The sequence below is a fragment of the Neodiprion virginianus genome, chromosome 6 (genome assembly GCF_021901495.1).
Source record: "Neodiprion virginianus isolate iyNeoVirg1 chromosome 6, iyNeoVirg1.1, whole genome shotgun sequence".
Lineage (NCBI taxonomy): Eukaryota > Metazoa > Arthropoda > Insecta > Hymenoptera > Diprionidae > Neodiprion > Neodiprion virginianus.
Window position 1 is genome coordinate 17,284,890 of NC_060882.1, and position 21,761 is coordinate 17,306,650.

Here is a 21,761-nt window from a genome sequence, read left to right on the forward strand (position 1 = left end):
GCGCAAGCACAAATTCAGTAGCTATCAATGCGCTAATAAAATTTATTATATTAATAATTACTTAATTAATTATACTAATCATTACACAATATTTTTGAAGTCTTCTTATACTGAAACTATGTACTACTGTTCAAGGTATAACCCGAGGTGGTTATCGGTGGTTGATGGAGGTGGTTGGCGGTGGTTGGAGGTGGTCGGAGGTGCACGAGGAGGAGGACGAGGAAGACGAGGATTTGTGCTCGGTGAGTTTAACATTCTTATAATATTTTATGACAATTGCAATTATTTGTATTTGAAATTTTTCAAACTAGTCTTGTTTACAACAAATTATCGCAATTCATTTTTCGCGCAAGCACAAATTCAGTAGCTATAAACGCGCTAATACAATTTATTACATATTAATTAATTAATTAATTACAATAATCCTTACATAATATTTTTGATGTGTTCTTAGCTCAGCGAAACTCTAATAGCTGAGTTGGCATTGAGAGACGAGTAGACATCACCACGTGACAAAAAAGAGAAACCAAATACAAAATAGTAACAGCCCTTTGCCGCAGCATAGATCCATACAAGATTCCAAGGTAGGCATCTTAGATTTACGAGCAAAGTCTGATTAGTACTTTGTCAATCTTGTTAGACCTATGAGATACGTTTCTAAACTGACAAAAATATATTGGAAATTTACAGTATTTGACAACAGTGATACCTTATCACGTGGATAGTGGCCCACCTGATGATCAAGCTTTACAAGTCCTCATTAAGAGTAAGTTTTACAAGTTCTTGGTAACAGTACCAACAATTACTTAATAACTTCATTCGAAATTAATAATATGTTTTTGTTTTCAGTATTAAAGGCTATTGATGAGGATAGTCCAACGGTTCCCACATTATTAACGGACTACATATTGAAAGGTGGGTTGATTTCTTTCACCTTGTCTTGAATCCGTGCGAGATAAACACTTGTATATTTCACGGTCCCGTTATTATCATGAGGTTGAAGTTCGTAATGTTATTCAGGCGATGAATTTTTAGAAAAACTTGGAATACAACTTCAGGATTGTCTGAAAATAAGTAAACCGTAATAAACCAAATTGTAATCATATCAAGTTATCAGTAACAAGCAATTGCGGGTAAAATATTAGCTTACTTTTGTAAGTATTTATGAATATAGCCTCCATGAATATTCATTGTTGGTATATAAGGTCTGGCAACGTACCTACCTTCTGTAAGAGATGTTGAAGATTTTCAACATAATTATGTTTCAGTTCTGTGCCCCACCTTGTGCTCCACTAGTATATATCTTCCGACGTGACATCGCTGTGCTACGTATAAAGAAGAAAAGATTTATTAAGATGCAAATTGCTCCTCTCTTCTTGCCATTGTGCTTTCAGCCATTGTTGTGCTGTGTGTTTAAAATTTAGGACAGTATATGTATAATATAGAATAACAGGTACAGCTACGAATATAGCACTACAATAAATCTTATAGAAATGAGCTCTCACTGAGATTTCTCTGTATTTATAACTCGACGCGAGAAGGCAAAAATCAATGTAATGCCATCTGTAAGGTAATTGGACTCGTATTTGCACTACGAGAACTCTTTGGGCATTTTGCGGTGAAGTTTGAAAAATTGTTGTAGAAGAAATTAAATAACTATAAAAATGGATAAAAAATATTATCTCTAATAGTGAATGTAGCTAATAAAGCTTTAACCGTATATTGATTATGTTAATGATCTATTGTGACAAGATCGGAATTAGATAAGCTCTCTAAATACTTTTTTCTAGTCTATTAATTTATATCATGTATATGTAAATGTATATTTCTTCAGTTTATACAATCACTGCACTAGGATTAACCTTGCCACGTTTTATGGTGCGCTTGTGTAATTTGTGTATTATTAACCTTACGTTTTACTCTATTTGCGACAAGTTGTGAGTGTTTCTAATTTCTTGGCGATTATTTATGTACATGTATGTGTATATATGTATATGTATACTTATGCATGTGTATATACATATATACACATGTTTAAAACTAGATTTTTACAATAAACACAGAGGTTTTAGTATATTCTCATACGGATTTCTGTGTATGGGTATACTTGAACTAAAATATCCTCATCTCTAATACGGAGTTGTTCGTAATTCGCATTTGTTCTTGTAACCCAATGTCCTACATACGATGGCAAAAATCGAGATCCAACTTAACTGAGTCTCAAAGCCCTGTTGACATAAAAGCAGCTATTTGATAGAAATTATAGTTTATAGTTTACACAGCCCATTGCATGATATTTCATTTTAAATACATATGTTTCAATGTATTTAGGAATAATTTATCAAATATACAGAGGTCATGTGCAAATAATAAATGAATTCGACCGCAGTTTGATGTATTCATTAGAGCTTTAACAATGAATTTAAACTTTGTTACTTCTTTTACTTTATTATGGATAATCAAAAACATTTCCGACTATTCGTGCTGTGGAAGCATGGGGATTAAACCAAATGTAGCAAAAGATTAGAAACAGTGTATGTAGAGTACGGGTATTTTTCTAACAATGCAAACACGTGCCGCCAGCTTAGTTTTGACATATCTAGAATACCACGCCTTGCGAATTAGCTTTCCACACAGAGATGAATAATGAATTTTAAGGACTGCATTACCGTTGTTGAATACTCTATGTCTCATGGAAAAAAAAAATTTGTAACGATAAATTCGATGCACCGGATCATCGTCGACTTTAACTTTTGAAATGTCCTACCATTTCCGAACACCTCCAACCATCCTATTTACCTATGTTACTAGATTAGCTATGAAATGAAAAGAGAAGAATTATTCATTTCGAAATGGGATTCTATTCGACACGCGCTCGATGTATCCCATAACATTAATATTCAGAATTATTCCAACAACTTTTCATTTGCTCTCTCGATCTTGAATTTTCGTAGGCATATAATCGAAACGCTGTTCTAGCTAGTCGAGAGTGAAGCATCTACGTTGGGTAGAGAAGCAGAATTGTTTTTCGAAAAGCATTCGGATGGAAAAAAATTCAGAGTAACTGTAATACATCACGGATGCGCTAATTTTGAACGAGATAAAATGGATGCTTCGTATATGAAACAGTATTTGAAGCAGCGTAGTGATTTAAAGACCTAAAAAGGTGATAGGGAGAGAACGAACGAAGCTTCTTAACACTTCGAGTGTATTTTAACACACATTTGAAAGGTACGAGCATAATTTTTCATCATCCAACTGTCGCAGAACGGCAGCGTTATTAGCTGACCCGTTAACTGAAGGATATATCTTCAGTCAACGGCTGACCATCGAAGGGCCTGGCCGCTTGAGTATGGAATCGGCAGGAGAGATAAAGTGGGTATGTCTTGTATGAAATGTGAATACTAAAATCATTATACATCATATCATATCATCATACATCATACATCGTCATACCAAGTAATTACGGTTCGAAACCAAAGTTTGAATTTTCGGATGTTCGGAAAGTGACGTCACCAATCTAAAATCGGCTAGCCGAGTTCCTCAGTCGGGTAACAACCGCGCAGTAGAGCGGACGGTTGAGAGTCGCGCTCCGCAAATTTCGAGTACCAAGTTCTCAACCTCCCGGATCCCGCGCTTCGGGTCCGCTACGCGGTGAAACTCGACTTCCAGGATAAGCGCTCCGTGGTTCCTGGTTCACGCTTACAATAAATTATTTCAATTCGTTTTTCGCGCAAGCCGAAATTCAGTAGCTGTCGATGCGCTAATAAAACTTCTCGACTTCCAGGATAAGCGCTCCGTGGTTCCTGGTTCATGTTTACAATAAATTATTTCAATTCGTTTTTCGCGCGAGCCCAAATTCAGTAGCTGTCGGTGCGCTACTAGAATTTCTCGACTTCCAGGATAAGCGCTCCGTGGTTCCTGGTTCACGTTTACAATAAATTATTTCAATTCGTTTTTCGCGCAAGCCTAAATTCAGTAGCTGTCGGTGCGCTACTAGAATTTCTCGACTTCCAGGATAAGCGCTCCGTGGTTCCTGGTTCACGTTTACAATAAATTATTTCAATTCGTTTTTCGCGCAAGCCTAAATTCAGTAGCTGTCGGTGCGCTAATAAAATTTCTCGACTTCCAGGATAAGCGCTCCGTGGTTACTGGTTCACGTTTACAATAAATTATTTCAATTCGTTTTTCGCGAAACCCCAAATTCAGTAGCTGTCGGTGCGCTAATAAAATTTCTCGACTTCCAGGATAAGCGCTCCGTGGTTCCTGGTTCATGTTTACAATAAATTATTTCAATTCGTTTTTCGCGCAAGCCGAAATTCAGTAGCTGTCGGTGCGCTAATAAAACTTCTCGACTTCCGGGATAAGCGCTCCGTGGTTCCTGGTTCATGTTTACAATAAATTATTTCAATTCGTTTTTCGCGCAAGCCGAAATTCAGTAGCTGTCGATGCGCTAATAAAACTTCTCGACTTCCAGGATAAGCGCTCCGTGGTTCCTGGTTCATGTTTACAATAAATTATTTCAATTCGTTTTTCGCGCGAGCACAAATTCAGTAGCTGTCGGTGCGCTAATAAAATTTCTCGAGTTCCAGGATAAGCGCTCCGTGGTTCCTGGTTCATGTTTACAATAAATTATTTCAATTCGTTTTTCGCGCGAGCACAAATTCAGTAGCTGTCGGTGCGCTAATAAAATTTCTCGAGTTCCAGGATAAGCGCTCCGTGGTTCCTGGTTCATGTTTACAATAAATTATTTCAATTCGTTTTTCGCGCAAGCCCAAATTCAGTAGCTGTCGGTGCGCTAATAAAATTTCTCGACTTCCAGGATAAGCGCTCCGTGGTTCCTGGTTCATGTTTACAATAAATTATTTCAATTCGTTTTTCGCGCAAGCCCAAATTCAGTAGCTGTCGGTGCGCTAATAAAATTTCTCGACTTCCAGGATAAGCGCTCCGTGGTTCCTGGTTCATGTTTACAATAAATTATTTCAATTCGTTTTTCGCGCAAGCCCAAATTCAGTAGCTGTCGATGCGCTAATAAAACTTCTCGACTTCCAGGATAAGCGCTCCGTGGTTCCTGGTTCATGTTTACAATAAATTATTTCAATTCGTTTTTCGCGCAAGCCCAAATTCGGTAGCTGTCACTACGCTAATAAAATTTCTATAACTTTATAATCTTCTCATAATCTTTCTGGTAGATTATATCGGTAAAAAAATTGTATCAAACCTTACATATTATTTTTGATTTGTTCTTATACTGAAAATATTTACGACTATTCAAGGTATAACCTGAGGTGGTTGAAGGTGGTCGGCGGTGGACGAGGAGGAGGACGAGGAGGACGAGGATTTGTGCTGGGTGAGTAAAACACTTTTATAATATTTGATGGCAATTGTAATTATATTTGATCTGAAATATTACAAACTTGTCACGTTCACAATAAATTATTTCAATTCATTTTTAGTGCAAGCATATATTCAGTAGCTATGAATAATCTTATACAATTTATTACATTATTAAATAATTGATTAATTACATTAATCCTTACACAATATTTTTGATGTGTTCATATACTAAAAATATTCATTACTATTCCAGGTATTACCCGAGGTGGTCGGAGGTGGATGCGGAGGAGGACGAGCTGGACGAGGAGGAGGACCAGGTGGACAAGAAGAAGGCGGGGTGGGTCGTGGGAGAGGACCTCTCCTCTCCTCAGAGGAGAGGAGGGGGAGGGGTGGGTCGTGGGAGAGGACCTCTCCTCTCCTCAGAGGAGAGGAGGGGGAGGGGTAGGGAAAGGGGAAAGGTGGGCGGGGTGGGGGAAGGGAAGGGAAGGGGGAAGGGGAAGGGGAAGGGGAAGGGGCAGGGGGAGGGGGTGGTTGGGGGAGGGCGGGAGGGAGGGAGGGAGGGTGGGAGGGCGGGAGGGCGGGAGGGCGGGCGGGAGGGAGAGAGTGGAGGAGGGATGTCGATGCGAGCCCGTCAGAATTAAAAGAGCAGTACCGCCCCCCTACACTCCCGCCCGCCCTCCCTCCCGCCCACCCACCCACCCGCCCACCCTCCCTCCCTCCCTCCCGCCTCCGCCCCCCCCCCCCCCCCACCCCCTCCCCCTTTCCCTTCCGCCTCCCCTTCCCGTCCCCCTCCCCGCCCACCTTTCCCCCTTCCCTGCCCCTCCCCCTCCTCTCCTCTGAGGAGAGGAGAGGTCCTCTCCCACGACCCACCCCTCCCCCTCCTCTCCGCTGAGGAGAGGAGAGGTCCTCTCCCACGACCCACCCCGCCTCCTTCTCGTCCACCTGGTCCTCCTCCTCGTCCAGCTCGTCCTCCTCCTCGTCCACCTCCGACCACCTCGGGTAATACCTGGAATAGTAATGAATATTTTTAGTATAGGAACACATCAAAAATATTGTGTAAGGATTGATGTAATTAATCAATTATTTAATAATGTAATAAATTGTATAAGATTATTCATAGCTACTGAATATATGCTTGCACGAAAAATGAATTGAAATAATTCATTGTAAACGTGACAAGTTTGTAATATTTCAGATGAAATATAATTACAATTGCCATCAAATATTATGAGAATATTAATTAATTAATTAATAATGTGATAAATTGTATAAGATTATTCATAGCTACTGAATATGTGCTTGCACTAAAAATGAATTGAAATAATTTATCGTGAACGTGACAAGTTTGTAATATTTCAGATGAAATATAATTACGATTGCCATCAAATATTATAAAAGTGTTTTACTCACCCAGCACAAATCTTCGTCCTCCTCGTCCTCCTCCTCGTCCACCGCCGACCTCCTTCAACCACCTCAGGTTATACCTTGAATAGTCGTAAATATTTTCATTATAAGAACAAATCGAAAATAATGTGTAAGGTTTGATACAATTTTGTTACCGATATAATCTACCAGAAAGATTATGAGAAGATTATAAAGTTATGGAAATTTTATTAGCGTACTGACAGCTACCGAATTTGGGCTTGCGCGAAAAACGAATTCAAATAATTTATTGTAAACATGAACCAGGAACCACGGAGCGCTTTTCCCGGAAGTCGAGAAATTTTATTAGCGCACCGACAGTTACTGAATTTGGGCTTGCGCGAAAAACGAATTGAAATAATTTATTGTAAACATGAACCAGGAACCACGGAGCGCTTATCCTAGAAGTCGAGAAATTTTATTAGCGCACCGACAGCTACTGAATTTGGGCTTGCGCGAAAAACGAATTGAAATAATTTATTGTAAACATGAACCAGGAACCACGGAGCGCTTATACCGGAAGTCGAGAAGTTTTATTAGCTCACCGACAGCTACTGAATTTCGGCTTGCGCGAAAAACGAATTGAAATAATTTATTGTAAACATGAACCAGGAACCACGGAGCGCTTGTCCCGGAAGTCGAGAAGTTTTATTAGCGCACCGACAGCTACTGAATTTGGGCTTGCGCGAAAAACGAATTGAAATAATTTATTGTAAACATGAACCAGGAACCACGGAGCGCTTATACCGGAAGTCGAGAAGTTTTATTAGCGCACCGACAGCTACTGAATTTCGGCTCGCGCGAAAAACGAATTGAAATAATTTATTGTAAACATGAACCAGGAACCACGGAGCGCTTATCCCGGAAGTCGAGAAGTTTTATTAGCGCACCGACAGCTACTGAATTTGGGCTTGCGCGAAAAACGAATTGAAATAATTTATTGTAAACATGAACCAGGAACCACGGAGCGCTTTTCCTGGAAGTCGAGAAATTTTATTAGCGCACCGACAGCTACTGAATTTGGGCTTGCGCGAAAAACGAATTGAAATAATTTATTGTAAACATGAACCAGGAACCACGGAGCGCTTTTCCTGGAAGTCGAGAAATTTTATTAGCGCACCGACAGCTACTGAATTTGGGCTTGCGCGAAAAACGAATTGAAATAATTTATTGTAAACATGAACCAGGAACCACGGAGCGCTTATCCTGGAAGTCGAGAAATTTTATTAGCGCACCGACAGCTACTGAATTTGGGCTTGCGCGAAAAACGAATTGAAATAATTTATTGTAAACATGAACCAGGAACCACGGAGCGCTTATCCTGGAAGTCGAGAAATTTTATTAGCGCACCGAGAGCTACTGAATTTGGGCTTGCGCGAAAAACGAATTGAAATAATTTATTGTAAACATGAACCAGGAACCACGGAGCGCTTTTCCTGGAAGTCGAGAAATTTTATTAGCGCACCGACAGCTACTGAATTTGGGCTTGCGCGAAAAACGAATTGAAATAATTTATTGTAAACATGAACCAGGAACCACGGAGCGCTTATACCGGAAGTCGAGAAGTTTTATTAGCGCACCGACAGCTACTGAATTTGGGCTTGCGCGAAAAACGAATTGAAATAATTTATTGTAAACATGAACCAGGAACCACGGAGCGCTTGTCCCGGAAGTCGAGAAGTTTTATTAGCGCACCGACAGCTACTGAATTTGGGCTTGAGCGAAAAACGAATTGAAATAATTTATTGTAAACATGAACCAGGAACCACGGAGCGCTTATACCGGAAGTCGAGAAGTTTTATTAGCGCACCGACAGCTACTGAATTTCGGCTTGCGCGAAAAACGAATTGAAATAATTTATTGTAAACATGAACCAGGAACCACGGAGCGCTTATCCTGGAAGTCGAGAAATTTTATTAGCGCACCGACAGCTACTGAATTTGGGCTTGCGCGAAAAACGAATTGAAATAATTTATTGTAAACATGAACCAGGAACCACGGAGCGCTTATACCGGAAGTCGAGAAGTTTTATTAGCGCACCGACAGCTACTGAATTTCGGCTTGCGCGAAAAACGAATTGAAATAATTTATTGTAAACATGAACCAGGAACCACGGAGCGCTTATCCTGGAAGTCGAGAAATTTTATTAGCGCACCGACAGCTACTGAATTTGGGGTTTCGCGAAAAACGAATTGAAATAATTTATTGTAAACATGAACCAGGAACCACGGAGCGCTTATCCTGGAAGTCGAGAAATTTTATTAGCGCACCGAGAGCTACTGAATTTGGGCTTGCGCGAAAAACGAATTGAAATAATTTATTGTAAACGTGAAACAGGAACCACGGAGCGCTTATCCTCGAAGTCGAGAAATTCTAGTAGCGCACCGACAGCTACTGAATTTGGGCTTGCGCGAAAAACGAATTGAAATAATTTATTGTAAACATGAACCAGGAACCACGGAGCGCTTATCCTGGAAGTCGAGAAATTTTATCAGCGCACCGACAGCTACTGAATTTGGGCTTGCGCGAAAAACGAATTGAAATAATTTATTGTAAACATGAACCAGGAACCACGGAGCGCTTTTCCTGGAAGTCGAGAAATTTTATTAGCGCACCGACAGCTACTGAATTTGGGCTTGCGCGAAAAACGAATTGAAATAATTTATTGTAAACATGAACCAGGAACCACGGAGCGCTTATCCTGGAAGTCGAGAAATTTTATCAGCGCACCGACAGCTACTGAATTTGGGCTTGCGCGAAAAACGAATTGAAATAATTTATTGTAAACATGAACCAGGAACCACGGAGCGCTTATACCGGAAGTCGAGAAGTTTTATTAGCGCACCGACAGCTACTGAATTTGGGGTTTCGCGAAAAACGAATTGAAATAATTTATTGTAAACATGAACCAGGAACCACGGAGCGCTTATCCTGGAAGTCGAGAAATTTTATTAGCGCACCGACAGCTACTGAATTTGGGGTTTCGCGAAAAACGAATTGAAATAATTTATTGTAAACGTGAACCAGTAACCACGGAGCGCTTATCCTGGAAGTCGAGAAATTTTATTAGCGCACCGACAGCTACTGAATTTAGGCTTGCGCGAAAAACGAATTGAAATAATTTATTGTAAACGTGAACCAGGAACCACGGAGCGCTTATCCTGGAAGTCGAGAAATTCTAGTAGCGCACCGACAGCTACTGAATTTAGGCTTGCGCGAAAAACGAATTGAAATAATTTATTGTAAACGTGAACCAGGAACCACGGAGCGCTTATCCTGGAAGTCGAGAAATTCTAGTAGCGCACCGACAGCTACTGAATTTAGGCTTGCGCGAAAAACGAATTGAAATAATTTATTGTAAACGTGAACCAGGAACCACGGAGCGCTTATCCTGGAAGTCGAGTTTCACCGCGTAGCGGACCCGAAGCGCGGGATCCGGGAGGTTGAGAACTTGGTACTCGAAATTTGCGGAGCGCGACTCTCAACCGTCCGCTCTACTGCGCGGTTGTTACCCGACTGAGGAACTCGGCTAGCCGATTTTAGATTGGTGACGTCACTTTCCGAACATCCGAAAATTCAAACTTTGGTTTCGAACCGTAATTACTTGGTATGACGATGTATGATGTATGATGATATGATATGATGTATAATGATTTTAGTATTCACATTTCATACAAGACATACCCACTTTATCTCTCCTGCCGATTCCATACTCAAGCGGCCAGGCCCTTCGATGGTCAGCCGTTGACTGAAGATATATCCTTCAGTTAACGGGTCAGCTAATAACGCTGCCGTTCTGCGACAGTTGGATGATGAAAAATTATGCTCGTACCTTTCAAATGTGTGTTAAAATACACTCGAAGTGTTAAGAAGCTTCGTTCGTTCTCTCCCTATCACCTTTTTAGGTCTTTAAATCACTACGCTGCTTCAAATACTGTTTCATATACGAAGCATCCATTTTATCTCGTTCAAAATTAGCGCATCCGTGATGTATTACAGTTACTCTGAATTTTTTTCCATCCGAATGCTTTTCGAAAAACAATTCTGCTTCTCTACCCAACGTAGATGCTTCACTCTCGACTAGCTAGAACAGCGTTTCGATTATATGCCTACGAAAATTCAAGATCGAGAGAGCAAATGAAAAGTTGTTGGAATAATTCTGAATATTAATGTTATGGGATACATCGAGCGCGTGTCGAATAGAATCCCATTTCGAAATGAATAATTCTTCTCTTTTCATTTCATAGCTAATCTAGTAACATAGGTAAATAGGATGGTTGGAGGTGTTCGGAAATGGTAGGACATTTCAAAAGTTAAAGTCGACGATGATCCGGTGCATCGAATTTATCGTTACAAATTTTTTTTTTCCATGAGACATAGAGTATTCAACAACGGTAATGCAGTCCTTAAAATTCATTATTTATCTCTGTGTGGAAAGCTAATTCGCAAGGCGTGGTATTCTAGATATGTCAAAACTAAGCTGGCGGCACGTGTTTGCATTGTTAGAAAAATACCCGTACTCTACATACACTGTTTCTAATCTTTTGCTACATTTGGTTTAATCCCCATGCTTCCACAGCACGAATAGTCGGAAATGTTTTTGATTATCCATAATAAAGTAAAAGAAGTAACAAAGTTTAAATTCATTGTTAAAGCTCTAATGAATACATCAAACTGCGGTCGAATTCATTTATTATTTGCACATGACCTCTGTATATTTGATAAATTATTCCTAAATACATTGAAACATATGTATTTAAAATGAAATATCATGCAATGGGCTGTGTAAACTATAAACTATAATTTCTATCAAATAGCTGCTTTTATGTCAACAGGGCTTTGAGACTCAGTTAAGTTGGATCTCGATTTTTGCCATCGTATGTAGGACATTGGGTTACAAGAACAAATGCGAATTACGAACAACTCCGTATTAGAGATGAGGATATTTTAGTTCAAGTATACCCATACACAGAAATCCGTATGAGAATATACTAAAACCTCTGTGTTTATTGTAAAAATCTAGTTTTAAACATGTGTATATATGTATATACACATGCATAAGTATACATATACATATATACACATACATGTACATAAATAATCGCCAAGAAATTAGAAACACTCACAACTTGTCGCAAATAGAGTAAAACGTAAGGTTAATAATACACAAATTACACAAGCGCACCATAAAACGTGGCAAGGTTAATCCTAGTGCAGTGATTGTATAAACTGAAGAAATATACATTTACATATACATGATATAAATTAATAGACTAGAAAAAAGTATTTAGAGAGCTTATCTAATTCCGATCTTGTCACAATAGATCATTAACATAATCAATATACGGTTAAAGCTTTATTAGCTACATTCACTATTAGAGATAATATTTTTTATCCATTTTTATAGTTATTTAATTTCTTCTACAACAATTTTTCAAACTTCACCGCAAAATGCCCAAAGAGTTCTCGTAGTGCAAATACGAGTCCAATTACCTTACAGATGGCATTACATTGATTTTTGCCTTCTCGCGTCGAGTTATAAATACAGAGAAATCTCAGTGAGAGCTCATTTCTATAAGATTTATTGTAGTGCTATATTCGTAGCTGTACCTGTTATTCTATATTATACATATACTGTCCTAAATTTTAAACACACAGCACAACAATGGCTGAAAGCACAATGGCAAGAAGAGAGGAGCAATTTGCATCTTAATAAATCTTTTCTTCTTTATACGTAGCACAGCGATGTCACGTCGGAAGATATATACTAGTGGAGCACAAGGTGGGGCACAGAACTGAAACATAATTATGTTGAAAATCTTCAACATCTCTTACAGAAGGTAGGTACGTTGCCAGACCTTATATACCAACAATGAATATTCATGGAGGCTATATTCATAAATACTTACAAAAGTAAGCTAATATTTTACCCGCAATTGCTTGTTACTGATAACTTGATATGATTACAATTTGGTTTATTACGGTTTACTTATTTTCAGACAATCCTGAAGTTGTATTCCAAGTTTTTCTAAAAATTCATCGCCTGAATAACATTACGAACTTCAACCTCATGATAATAACGGGACCGTGAAATATACAAGTGTTTATCTCGCACGGATTCAAGACAAGGTGAAAGAAATCAACCCACCTTTCAATATGTAGTCCGTTAATAATGTGGGAACCGTTGGACTATCCTCATCAATAGCCTTTAATACTGAAAACAAAAACATATTATTAATTTCGAATGAAGTTATTAAGTAATTGTTGGTACTGTTACCAAGAACTTGTAAAACTTACTCTTAATGAGGACTTGTAAAGCTTGATCATCAGGTGGGCCACTATCCACGTGATAAGGTATCACTGTTGTCAAATACTGTAAATTTCCAATATATTTTTGTCAGTTTAGAAACGTATCTCATAGGTCTAACAAGATTGACAAAGTACTAATCAGACTTTGCTCGTAAATCTAAGATGCCTACCTTGGAATCTTGTATGGATCTATGCTGCGGCAAAGGGCTGTTACTATTTTGTATTTGGTTTCTCTTTTTTGTCACGTGGTGATGTCTACTCGTCTCTCAATGCCAACTCAGCTATTAGAGTTTCGCTGAGCTAAGAACACATCAAAAATATTATGTAAGGATTATTGTAATTAATTAATTAATTAATATGTAATAAATTGTATTAGCGCGTTTATAGCTACTGAATTTGTGCTTGCGCGAAAAATGAATTGCGATAATTTGTTGTAAACAAGACTAGTTTGAAAAATTTCAAATACAAATAATTGCAATTGTCATAAAATATTATAAGAATGTTAAACTCACCGAGCACAAATCCTCGTCTTCCTCGTCCTCCTCCTCGTGCACCTCCGACCACCTCCAACCACCGCCAACCACCTCCATCAACCACCGATAACCACCTCGGGTTATACCTTGAACAGTAGTACATAGTTTCAGTATAAGAAGACTTCAAAAATATTGTGTAATGATTAGTATAATTAATTAAGTAATTATTAATATAATAAATTTTATTAGCGCATTGATAGCTACTGAATATGTGCTTGCGCGAAAAATGAATTGAAATAATTCATTGTAAACAATGGGGTGGGCCAAAAAAATCGATAATTTTTTTTTCGAAGGGTACTCCGAAAATTTGGTTGGTAGAGACCTTAAAAACAATCTCTCAAAGTATGAGCTCTCAATTTTAATAGGAAGGTCCTTCGTCTCGCGGTTTTCTATTTTTTTCTTATGGTGAGGAAGAAAAATAAATATCTCGGTATCTACTATTTTTAAAAAAAAACCTGTGTCATATTTTCGTAGGAAATTGAATTCACTACAAAAAAGGTCTCATACAATTTTTTTGTATACCTCACCGTTCAGAAGTTATTGAAGGTTAAAGTTTGATCATTTCAAGGTAGATGTCTTTTTCTTTTATGAATTTTATAACTCTTTAACAAAAAGTCATTATAATACGCGCAACTCATATTTTTGTAGGAAATTGAATTCTCTACAAAAAAGGTCTCACAATTTTTTTGTATACCTCGCTGTTCAGAATATATTCACCGTCAAACTTCAATGCACACTATTTTTAACAGTGGCGTTAGTTGCACAAGACAAACAGACGAAGCGATAGGATTTAAAACAAAAATCCTCTCGAGCAAAACATTTCATGTATAATTTGTGAAAAAAAGTTCTAAAATGTTCTCCGAACAAACGCCATCAAAATAATTAAGAGCATGATTGGGATTTCAAAATATTAAAAAAAAAATTTGTAATAATACTTAAAAAAATTATAAATTACGAAAAGTTTTTGAAACAGAGAACTTCTATAGTAGTTACTTCAACGACAGAAACTGAAATTTGTTCAAATTTTCTCGAAACTCACGAATTAAATTGAAATTGTTTGAATTATCAACAAAAAACTGTTAAAAATAGTGTGCATTGAAGTTTGACAGTGAATATCTACTGAACAGTGAGGTATACAAAAAAATTGTAAGAGACCTTTTTTGTAGAGAATTCAATTTTCTACGAAACTAAGACACAATTTTTTTTCATAAATAGTAGATACCGAGATATGTATTTTTCTTCCTCACCATAAGAAAAAAATAGAAAACCGCGAGGCGGAGGACCTTCCTATTAAAATTAAGAGCTCATACTTGGAGAGAATGTTTTTGAGGTCTCTACCAACCAAGTTTTCGAAGTGCAGAGTGAAAAAAAAATAGTTGATTTTTTTGGCCCACCCTAGTAAACATGACAAGTTTGAAATATTTTAGATAAAATATAATCACAATTGCCATCAAATATTATAAAACTGTTTTACTCACCGAGCATCAATCCTCGTCCTCCTCGTCCATCTTGTCTCCTCGTCTTCCTCGTCCTCCTCCTTGTCTACCTCCGACCACCGCCAACCACCTCAGGCTATACCTTGAATAGTAATAAATATTTTCAGTATATGAACACATCAAAAATGTTGTGTAAGGATCAGTATGATTAATTAATAATATAATGAATTTTAACAGCGCATTTATAGCTACAGAATTTGTGCCTGCGCGAATAATAAATTGAAATAACTTATTGTAAACATGACAAGTTCGAAAAATATGAGATGACATATAATTACAATAGCCATCAAACATTATAAAAATGTTGAACTCACCGAGCACAAATCCTCGTCCCCCTCCTCCTGAATCACCTTGATTACCCGCAACCACCCCTAACCACCTCCAACGACCACCGCCAACCACCTCGAGTTATACCTCGAATACTAATAAATATTTTCAGCATGAGAACAAATCGAAAATAATGTGTAAAGTTCAATATAATTTTTTTATCGACATATTCTACCAAAAATATTATGAGAAGATTATAAAGTTATAGAAATTTTATTAGCGCACTGACAGCTACTGAATTTGGGCTTGCGCGAAAAACGAATTGAAATAATTTATTGTAAACGTGAACCAGGAACCACGGAGCGCTTATCCTGGAAGTCGAGTTTCACCGCCGTAGCGGACCCGAAGCGCGGGATCCGGGAGGTTGAGAACCCGGTACTCGAAATTTGCGGAGCGCGACTCTCAACCGTCCGCTCTGCTGCGCGGCTGTTTCTAGACTGAGGAATTCGGCTAGCTGATTTTCGATAACTATAGTTCGATGACGTCGAGAGAAAAAAATTTTGGGTGACGTCACTTTCTGAACATCCGAACATCCAAACTTTGGTTTCGAATTCGAATTCGGTTTCCAATATTTAATTAATACAATTGAATACAGTGGCAGAATAAAATGAATAATATAACAGCACATTACGTACGATTAGTTAAATATTTAAAACAAGGGCAGATTTATTATTTCAAGACGTGTTTTCTTTGTAATCGTAACTTGGTACATATTTTGGAATGGACCGCTGTTCACGAACACTTTGTAGAATGGTCAAATAGATTTGGAAAGAATTACCACAACAGCATATTATTCGTATTTAAAGTAGACTGGTCACTAATTCACACTCACGTTAATATGTTACAAATAGCTGCTTATACGGGGTTGTGAATTTGTTGCTTAAAACACGTGCGACGACTCAGCCGTTTTACCTGTCACCCGCATATGCGGCTCTCACCCGGGCTTTGCGTTTAACGATCCTGTATATTACCTGGATAACTACGAGGGATACGGTTTCGATATTTGAAACAAAAATAAATGTACTTTGTTGAATAATGATCTGTTTGATTTTACGAATGATGAAAAATGTAAGCAATATCGTTAATTTTGGAGTAACAGAAAACATTGAAGAATAATAAATAACCTGGTTGAAAAATGTATAAGATTACAACGATAACATGGATTGAAATAAAACAAACTCTATAGAGCATCATCATAGTGGTATGCAGCGATGTATTTACAAATGCGTGGCGGAAATTACATATAAAAAAGGCATTGCTTAATCGAGATAAATTTGATTGTACGTAAAATTATTAATATACAAACTAATCTTTCATATGATCTAATCATTAAATTAATTACATATGAAATTACGATATAACGCTTTATTAGAAGACTAACTAAGAATATCTAGGCAGCAGAGAACTGCCACGTCTTTGGTCTATTTCTCGCACAGATTTGGACACTGAAGAAATAAAGGTACATCAGTTTTTTGTTTCGGCAGTATGTCAAGCATTTTGTTTTATTGATAATTGTGTTTATTTCTCAACGTCAGTGTTATCACTATTTTCGTTTGATCTTTTTTTGTTCTTTCCCGTTGTATTCAAAATTACTATCATATTTGCGGGAATACAGAAAGGGAACCGCGTAGTCGAAATTTTGACTATTTGTCAGTATCGTACCGATTACCTATTATTTTTAAAGAAAAACAATGGTATCGTGCTTTTATGGATTGAACACACGGGGCTAATATGTCAAATTCCTACATAATTTCGAAATCTATACATTGTAGTCATACTTACGTATATATGTATATGCTGCGTATATACTACAATCCTACGAACTTTTGGCAAAAAAGGAAAAAACCTACGAATTACGTTCCGCTCAATTACTCTTTTGTTGAATTCTTGCGGATTATTTTAATCACCGTAGTTTCCGCTAGTGCACCTAAAATTGAGACTATTTGATAATTGTAACAAATTCTTTTGTCACTGCAATCATCGAACACCGAATAAAAGTTTTAGGCCAACGCCATGGAAGAACAAGAATTCTGTTAGTTAATTTACCTTTTCAACTCCGTACATTATAATAATCACTAGGGCAATAAAAAATACAAATATATATACACACATTCTCTCAATCGTCTCACGACCACGTGTTCGAAACGGGTCAATTGTTCATCACGAATGAAAATGTGCCGATTATACTACAATTATACTTGCGAGTCTCGTATGTCTTGAAATATATTAATCAAATTATTCACACCAATCAGATACCCATCCTCGTGGTTGCCAACTTGCCATTCCGCATCGTGCCGTATGTTTTGCAAGTGCGAAGGAAGCGGCAAAGTTTTTGCAAAGTCGATCATCCAGATTCCAGCATCGGTTGCGTCGTGAACGAAAAGTAGACTTGATCCTACAACTTCGTGTGTTGCAAAGAACGTGGACGCCTTGAGGGTGGCTCGAATAGCTTTAAGCCGCTGAAGGTACTTTGGGACAGCATGCGGATATCCTTCTGTGAAGCGTTTGAGTGCCTCTGTAACCTGGAATTCAGAGGATGCATTAACGATATTCCTAGTATCATCTACCGTTACATTTTTTTTCCTATACATTTTTACGCTGTACTATATAACCACTATCATAAAACGGAAAACTTCGTTCAACTGGGATTGACATCAAAACTAAGTTCATAATATTTATAAATTCTGTAAACGTTAATCCCTTTACGTCAGTACATGAATACAACATTCTCAGAAACCTACGCGTTACTTTACAATTTATAATATTATTTCTCTTTAGTTGAAAATGTATTCCATGCTTATACTTGGAAAAAAAATCGGAAACACAGAGGACTATGAGCAGTTCACGATAGTCACAGTACCTTTCAATCAACATAAAAGCTCATTATAATATCTCTCTAAAGAAATATTTTTCCGCCCTTATTACAATGATCCAATAATAATAATAATAACTTTTTTTAATTCATTTTTCGTATTTATCTTTTGAAGTTATGAAATCAGTATCTTCTAATAGGTGTCAAAACTATTGTTATATTTTTATAATATTTTTCTGATTTATTTCAGATTTTACAAAGTGGGTTTTATTTTCAAGTTTTTAAATCATGCTTTGATACGCTGTGTAGAAAAATTCTGAAAAAAATTGCGATTGCGTTGTCCGTCGTATACTTTTCATACAAATAATTATAAACCCAATCTGAGACATCGACATAGAATCTCGATCGTGATGTCATAGAATGCCCCATATACATATACATACTTGTTCCAGAGTCCGCGTAGTCTTAAAATCCTTAGACGAACCTCCCTGGGCTCTCTTGATGCCCTCAACTCTGAAGCCTAACGTAGCTGTACTCGAGATTGTCTCTCGCCAAACCATGTACCTAGGTTTCGTGACACCCTGAACACGACGTTCTTCGGCTGTTGGCGCGCTCGGATCGACTTGAACCATTTTCTCATACATATCTTTCCGCAGCTGTAAGCAGCAAAGAGTTACCGATTAAGATATCATTCAATTTTTCAGGAATGCTAAAAACTTTCAAAAAATTATCAATATTCACATGTTTTTTTTATCAGCAATCATAAATACATTAACGGCTGTGTAGAGTGCAAATTTTAATCATGATTTACCATCCTTGGATACTTTCACTTTGTACCATAAGTGAAGTATCAGGGCTGGTACGCTTTTTGGAATCTGAAATTCCCGGGCTTTTTCAGGTATTTCAGCCTGAAAACAGAATTTTTCTATAATATTAGGACTTTTCCTCAGACTTTTCCGTGCTGTAAAAAATTCCCCGAGTTTTCCCAGTTTTCCAGATTTTCCTCGTGCGTACGAACCCTGAGTATATACAGTGTTCTGGGTACAAAATGAAGATTAGCTTCGCAACTGTAAGCAGAAAATTTGTGTGATTTGACGCGGCCTCGTGACTCGCTTCGCTCAAACTTCACACTCTACGCATTCGCCAGCTTTCATCCCTTGTCACACAATGCACTATTCCATTACTGGTTTGCAGACTTGGAAGAAACTAATACCTTCGGTCTTTCCTTGGCCTTGGCAAGTTCAGATTCGAGGTAAGTCCGCACCCCAACTTTACAGTCCATGACGCAGGGCTGTTCAAAATCTCCGAGTAAATCCTGGAGCTGCAGATAGGAGGATACGACAGATTTACGGGATTCTCCGCCTCCCTCTCGGTCCTTAGTCTCAGATGCAATGTCGTCATCTAGTTCCGCGCCGTTTTCACACTCTCGAACATCCAAGACCCCCTTGAATTCAGGTACATAAGGCCTCAAAACATCCCGCATTAATAAACGGAAGCAGGCCTCCTCCTGCGGGCAGAGTTTCTTTAAAATCGTCCCAGGAGTTGGTCCTGCACGGAAATTTCCTTGATGTCCCGCAAGCTGCACCTGAATCCAATAGAAGAAACGAGTTGTTTATAATCGGTGATCTTTAACCACGGATAATTTTTTTTCGCTTTCTAAAAATTTCCAGTCTTGTCTTCAGAAGTTACGATAGTCTTTATTTTCGAAAATGTTCCGAAAATGACAAAAGCAAAAAACTAGAATATAACAATAGACGTTACTACTTGTTGCTGTTTAGTTGTTATTATTTAATTACTGTAACTGTTTCCATCCAAATTAATATGTTCTAATTACTATTACTTGATTATTAGCGTTTCAGTTTAGTTATTGTCAATGCTTTGTCTCGAATGTCGGATTTGATTTGTTGTCATATTAAAATAAAAATAAAAATTAAAGTATGAAAATGTTGCGTAAGGCATTTATACTTGAGTTTTCGCTATTGCCATTTTCCTTTCGTGGAAATATTTCGATATGTAGAAGCGTGAACTGATTGATCGTCACGACCTGATTTTCACAAAACAAACAGTCAGTAAATTCCGATCGCTGAATCGCAGGAAATCTGTTGCGCGCAGAAGGTCTTGTCCAGAATTTGCCTTTCCGAATGAAATGTCCTTTGGTGAGAATTTTAAAATTGTTTTATTAAGAGGTGACGATCGTTCAAAAATGCGATAAGCTTCGGACGATGTGGTTTTTAATTGAGAATGAAACTTTGTAAAAGGTTGCGCAGGAATAATAAAATAATATTTAACTGCGAAGAATATGAACCTCTCGCTCTCTCTCTCTCGTCGCCTAGAAATCTCGAAAGGTACGGGGAGACATGGTTCCCCTAAACCGATAAGCCATACGGCCCAGGGCGTCCTTTGGAATAACCCCGGGTGTGCGTTAGATCCGTCGCGGAAGTTGCTGCCGAGATTTGTTGGATCATTCACTCGTGCACAGGTAAACCGTGTGTTGACCTGGGGCCGATTTTGGCGTCGCGAGCATGGGGACGAGAGAGAGGGAGGGAGAGAAACAGAGAATTAAAATTACTACAAATCAGAGGAGGGTTTCTTCTCTCTGAGATTCGAAGTAAAATTTGGAGTCGTGATGACGCGTAAAATGAAGATATTTATTCGATTCTGCGGAAACTTGATCCAAAAATATCACATTCTGGGTTATTTACCGTAGCGCTGAATAATACAAGTAACAAATGACAAATAAATAAGTATAGATTTAATTTATACTGAAATGAAGATTCTCGGGATGTCGAGCATTATCAGTTGCGTGCGCACCCCTCCCCGCTCCGCGATTGGCGATGGGAGGGGGGGTTTTCTGAACGTATAAACGATCGCGCTGGAGCAAGAGCGTCCGTTTACGGAGAACTTCGGTACTCGATATATCGTGACAATAAACGAATTTAGATACGAACCTTTCCTTGTTATCACGAATACATATAAGCTCTTTCCTTAACCCAACCCGAACACTACTCGTATATAATTAGTAAACTTTTCCAAAATCTAATATTAAACTCAATTCACAACCAAGGTGAACGTAGTTCGATAATAGATATTGACAAACGATATTGATTATTTTCTACAGCTTCACTTACCCATGGGTACCGCTGTTTCTTATAGGTTTGAAAAAACGGCGTCCATTGTACAATGTTTCTCAGTTTTCTCCAGCCTGATGTCTATAACAAAAAAAACAAATAGTTGCATTGTAATTAAGGGGTTCACAAATTAAATTATCGTCTCTTTGTCAACAGTAACTTCTAAACGAAAGATGTCAGTATATTCATCACTTTTTAGATTTTATACTTTGGATAGACATTTTACTAACGCTTCTCTATTCAAAGTTTACAATTAGATCGAGAGTAACGCATCTTTTTTCATTATTATTTTTTCTTTAATCTTCACACAGAGGCAGAGGGGTCAAAAATACGACTTGCCACCATAAAACTTGGAAATTAATCCGAGACGCTATGATGAAATAATTCTGTGTACATT

At 37.9% G+C, this 21,761-nt stretch overlaps 1 protein-coding gene and 2 long non-coding RNA genes across 6 annotated transcripts in view; 1 reads left to right on the forward strand and 2 right to left on the reverse strand.

Moving 5' to 3' along the window:
* LOC124307415 (uncharacterized) overlaps positions 1-15,436 on the reverse strand; it is a 94,239-nt gene extending 78,803 nt beyond the window's left edge. Inside the window, exons 1-2 of one of the 2 annotated variants that reach the window (XR_006908803.1) lie at positions 15,412-15,436; positions 13,239-13,368 (exon numbers count right to left, since the gene is read on the reverse strand). This is a non-coding gene — a long non-coding RNA (uncharacterized LOC124307415). Of the gene's footprint in view, positions 1-13,238; positions 13,369-13,580; positions 13,618-15,411 lie in introns of those variants that run through there. The other variant, XR_006908801.1, reaches the window with a different exon arrangement.
* Positions 206-1,127, forward strand: LOC124307422 (uncharacterized). The gene is made up of 4 exons (XR_006908811.1): positions 206-242; positions 455-584; positions 691-766; positions 850-1,127. It is a non-coding gene; the product is annotated as an uncharacterized LOC124307422 (long non-coding RNA).
* Positions 15,437-16,617: 1,181 nt separating the features above from the next.
* Positions 16,618-21,761, reverse strand: part of LOC124307325 (uncharacterized) — a 54,949-nt gene continuing 49,805 nt past the window's right edge. For 2 of the 3 annotated variants that reach the window (XM_046768866.1, XM_046768865.1), the window contains exons 5-8: positions 21,365-21,445; positions 19,450-19,821; positions 18,680-18,892; positions 16,618-17,946 (exon numbers count right to left, since the gene is read on the reverse strand). In XM_046768866.1, the coding sequence (XP_046624822.1) occupies positions 17,617-17,946; positions 18,680-18,892; positions 19,450-19,821; positions 21,365-21,445 (996 nt within the window). In that variant the 3' untranslated portion in view covers positions 16,618-17,616. Of the gene's footprint in view, positions 17,947-18,679; positions 18,893-19,047; positions 19,304-19,449; positions 19,822-21,364; positions 21,446-21,761 lie in introns of those variants that run through there. The other variant, XR_006908780.1, reaches the window with a different exon arrangement.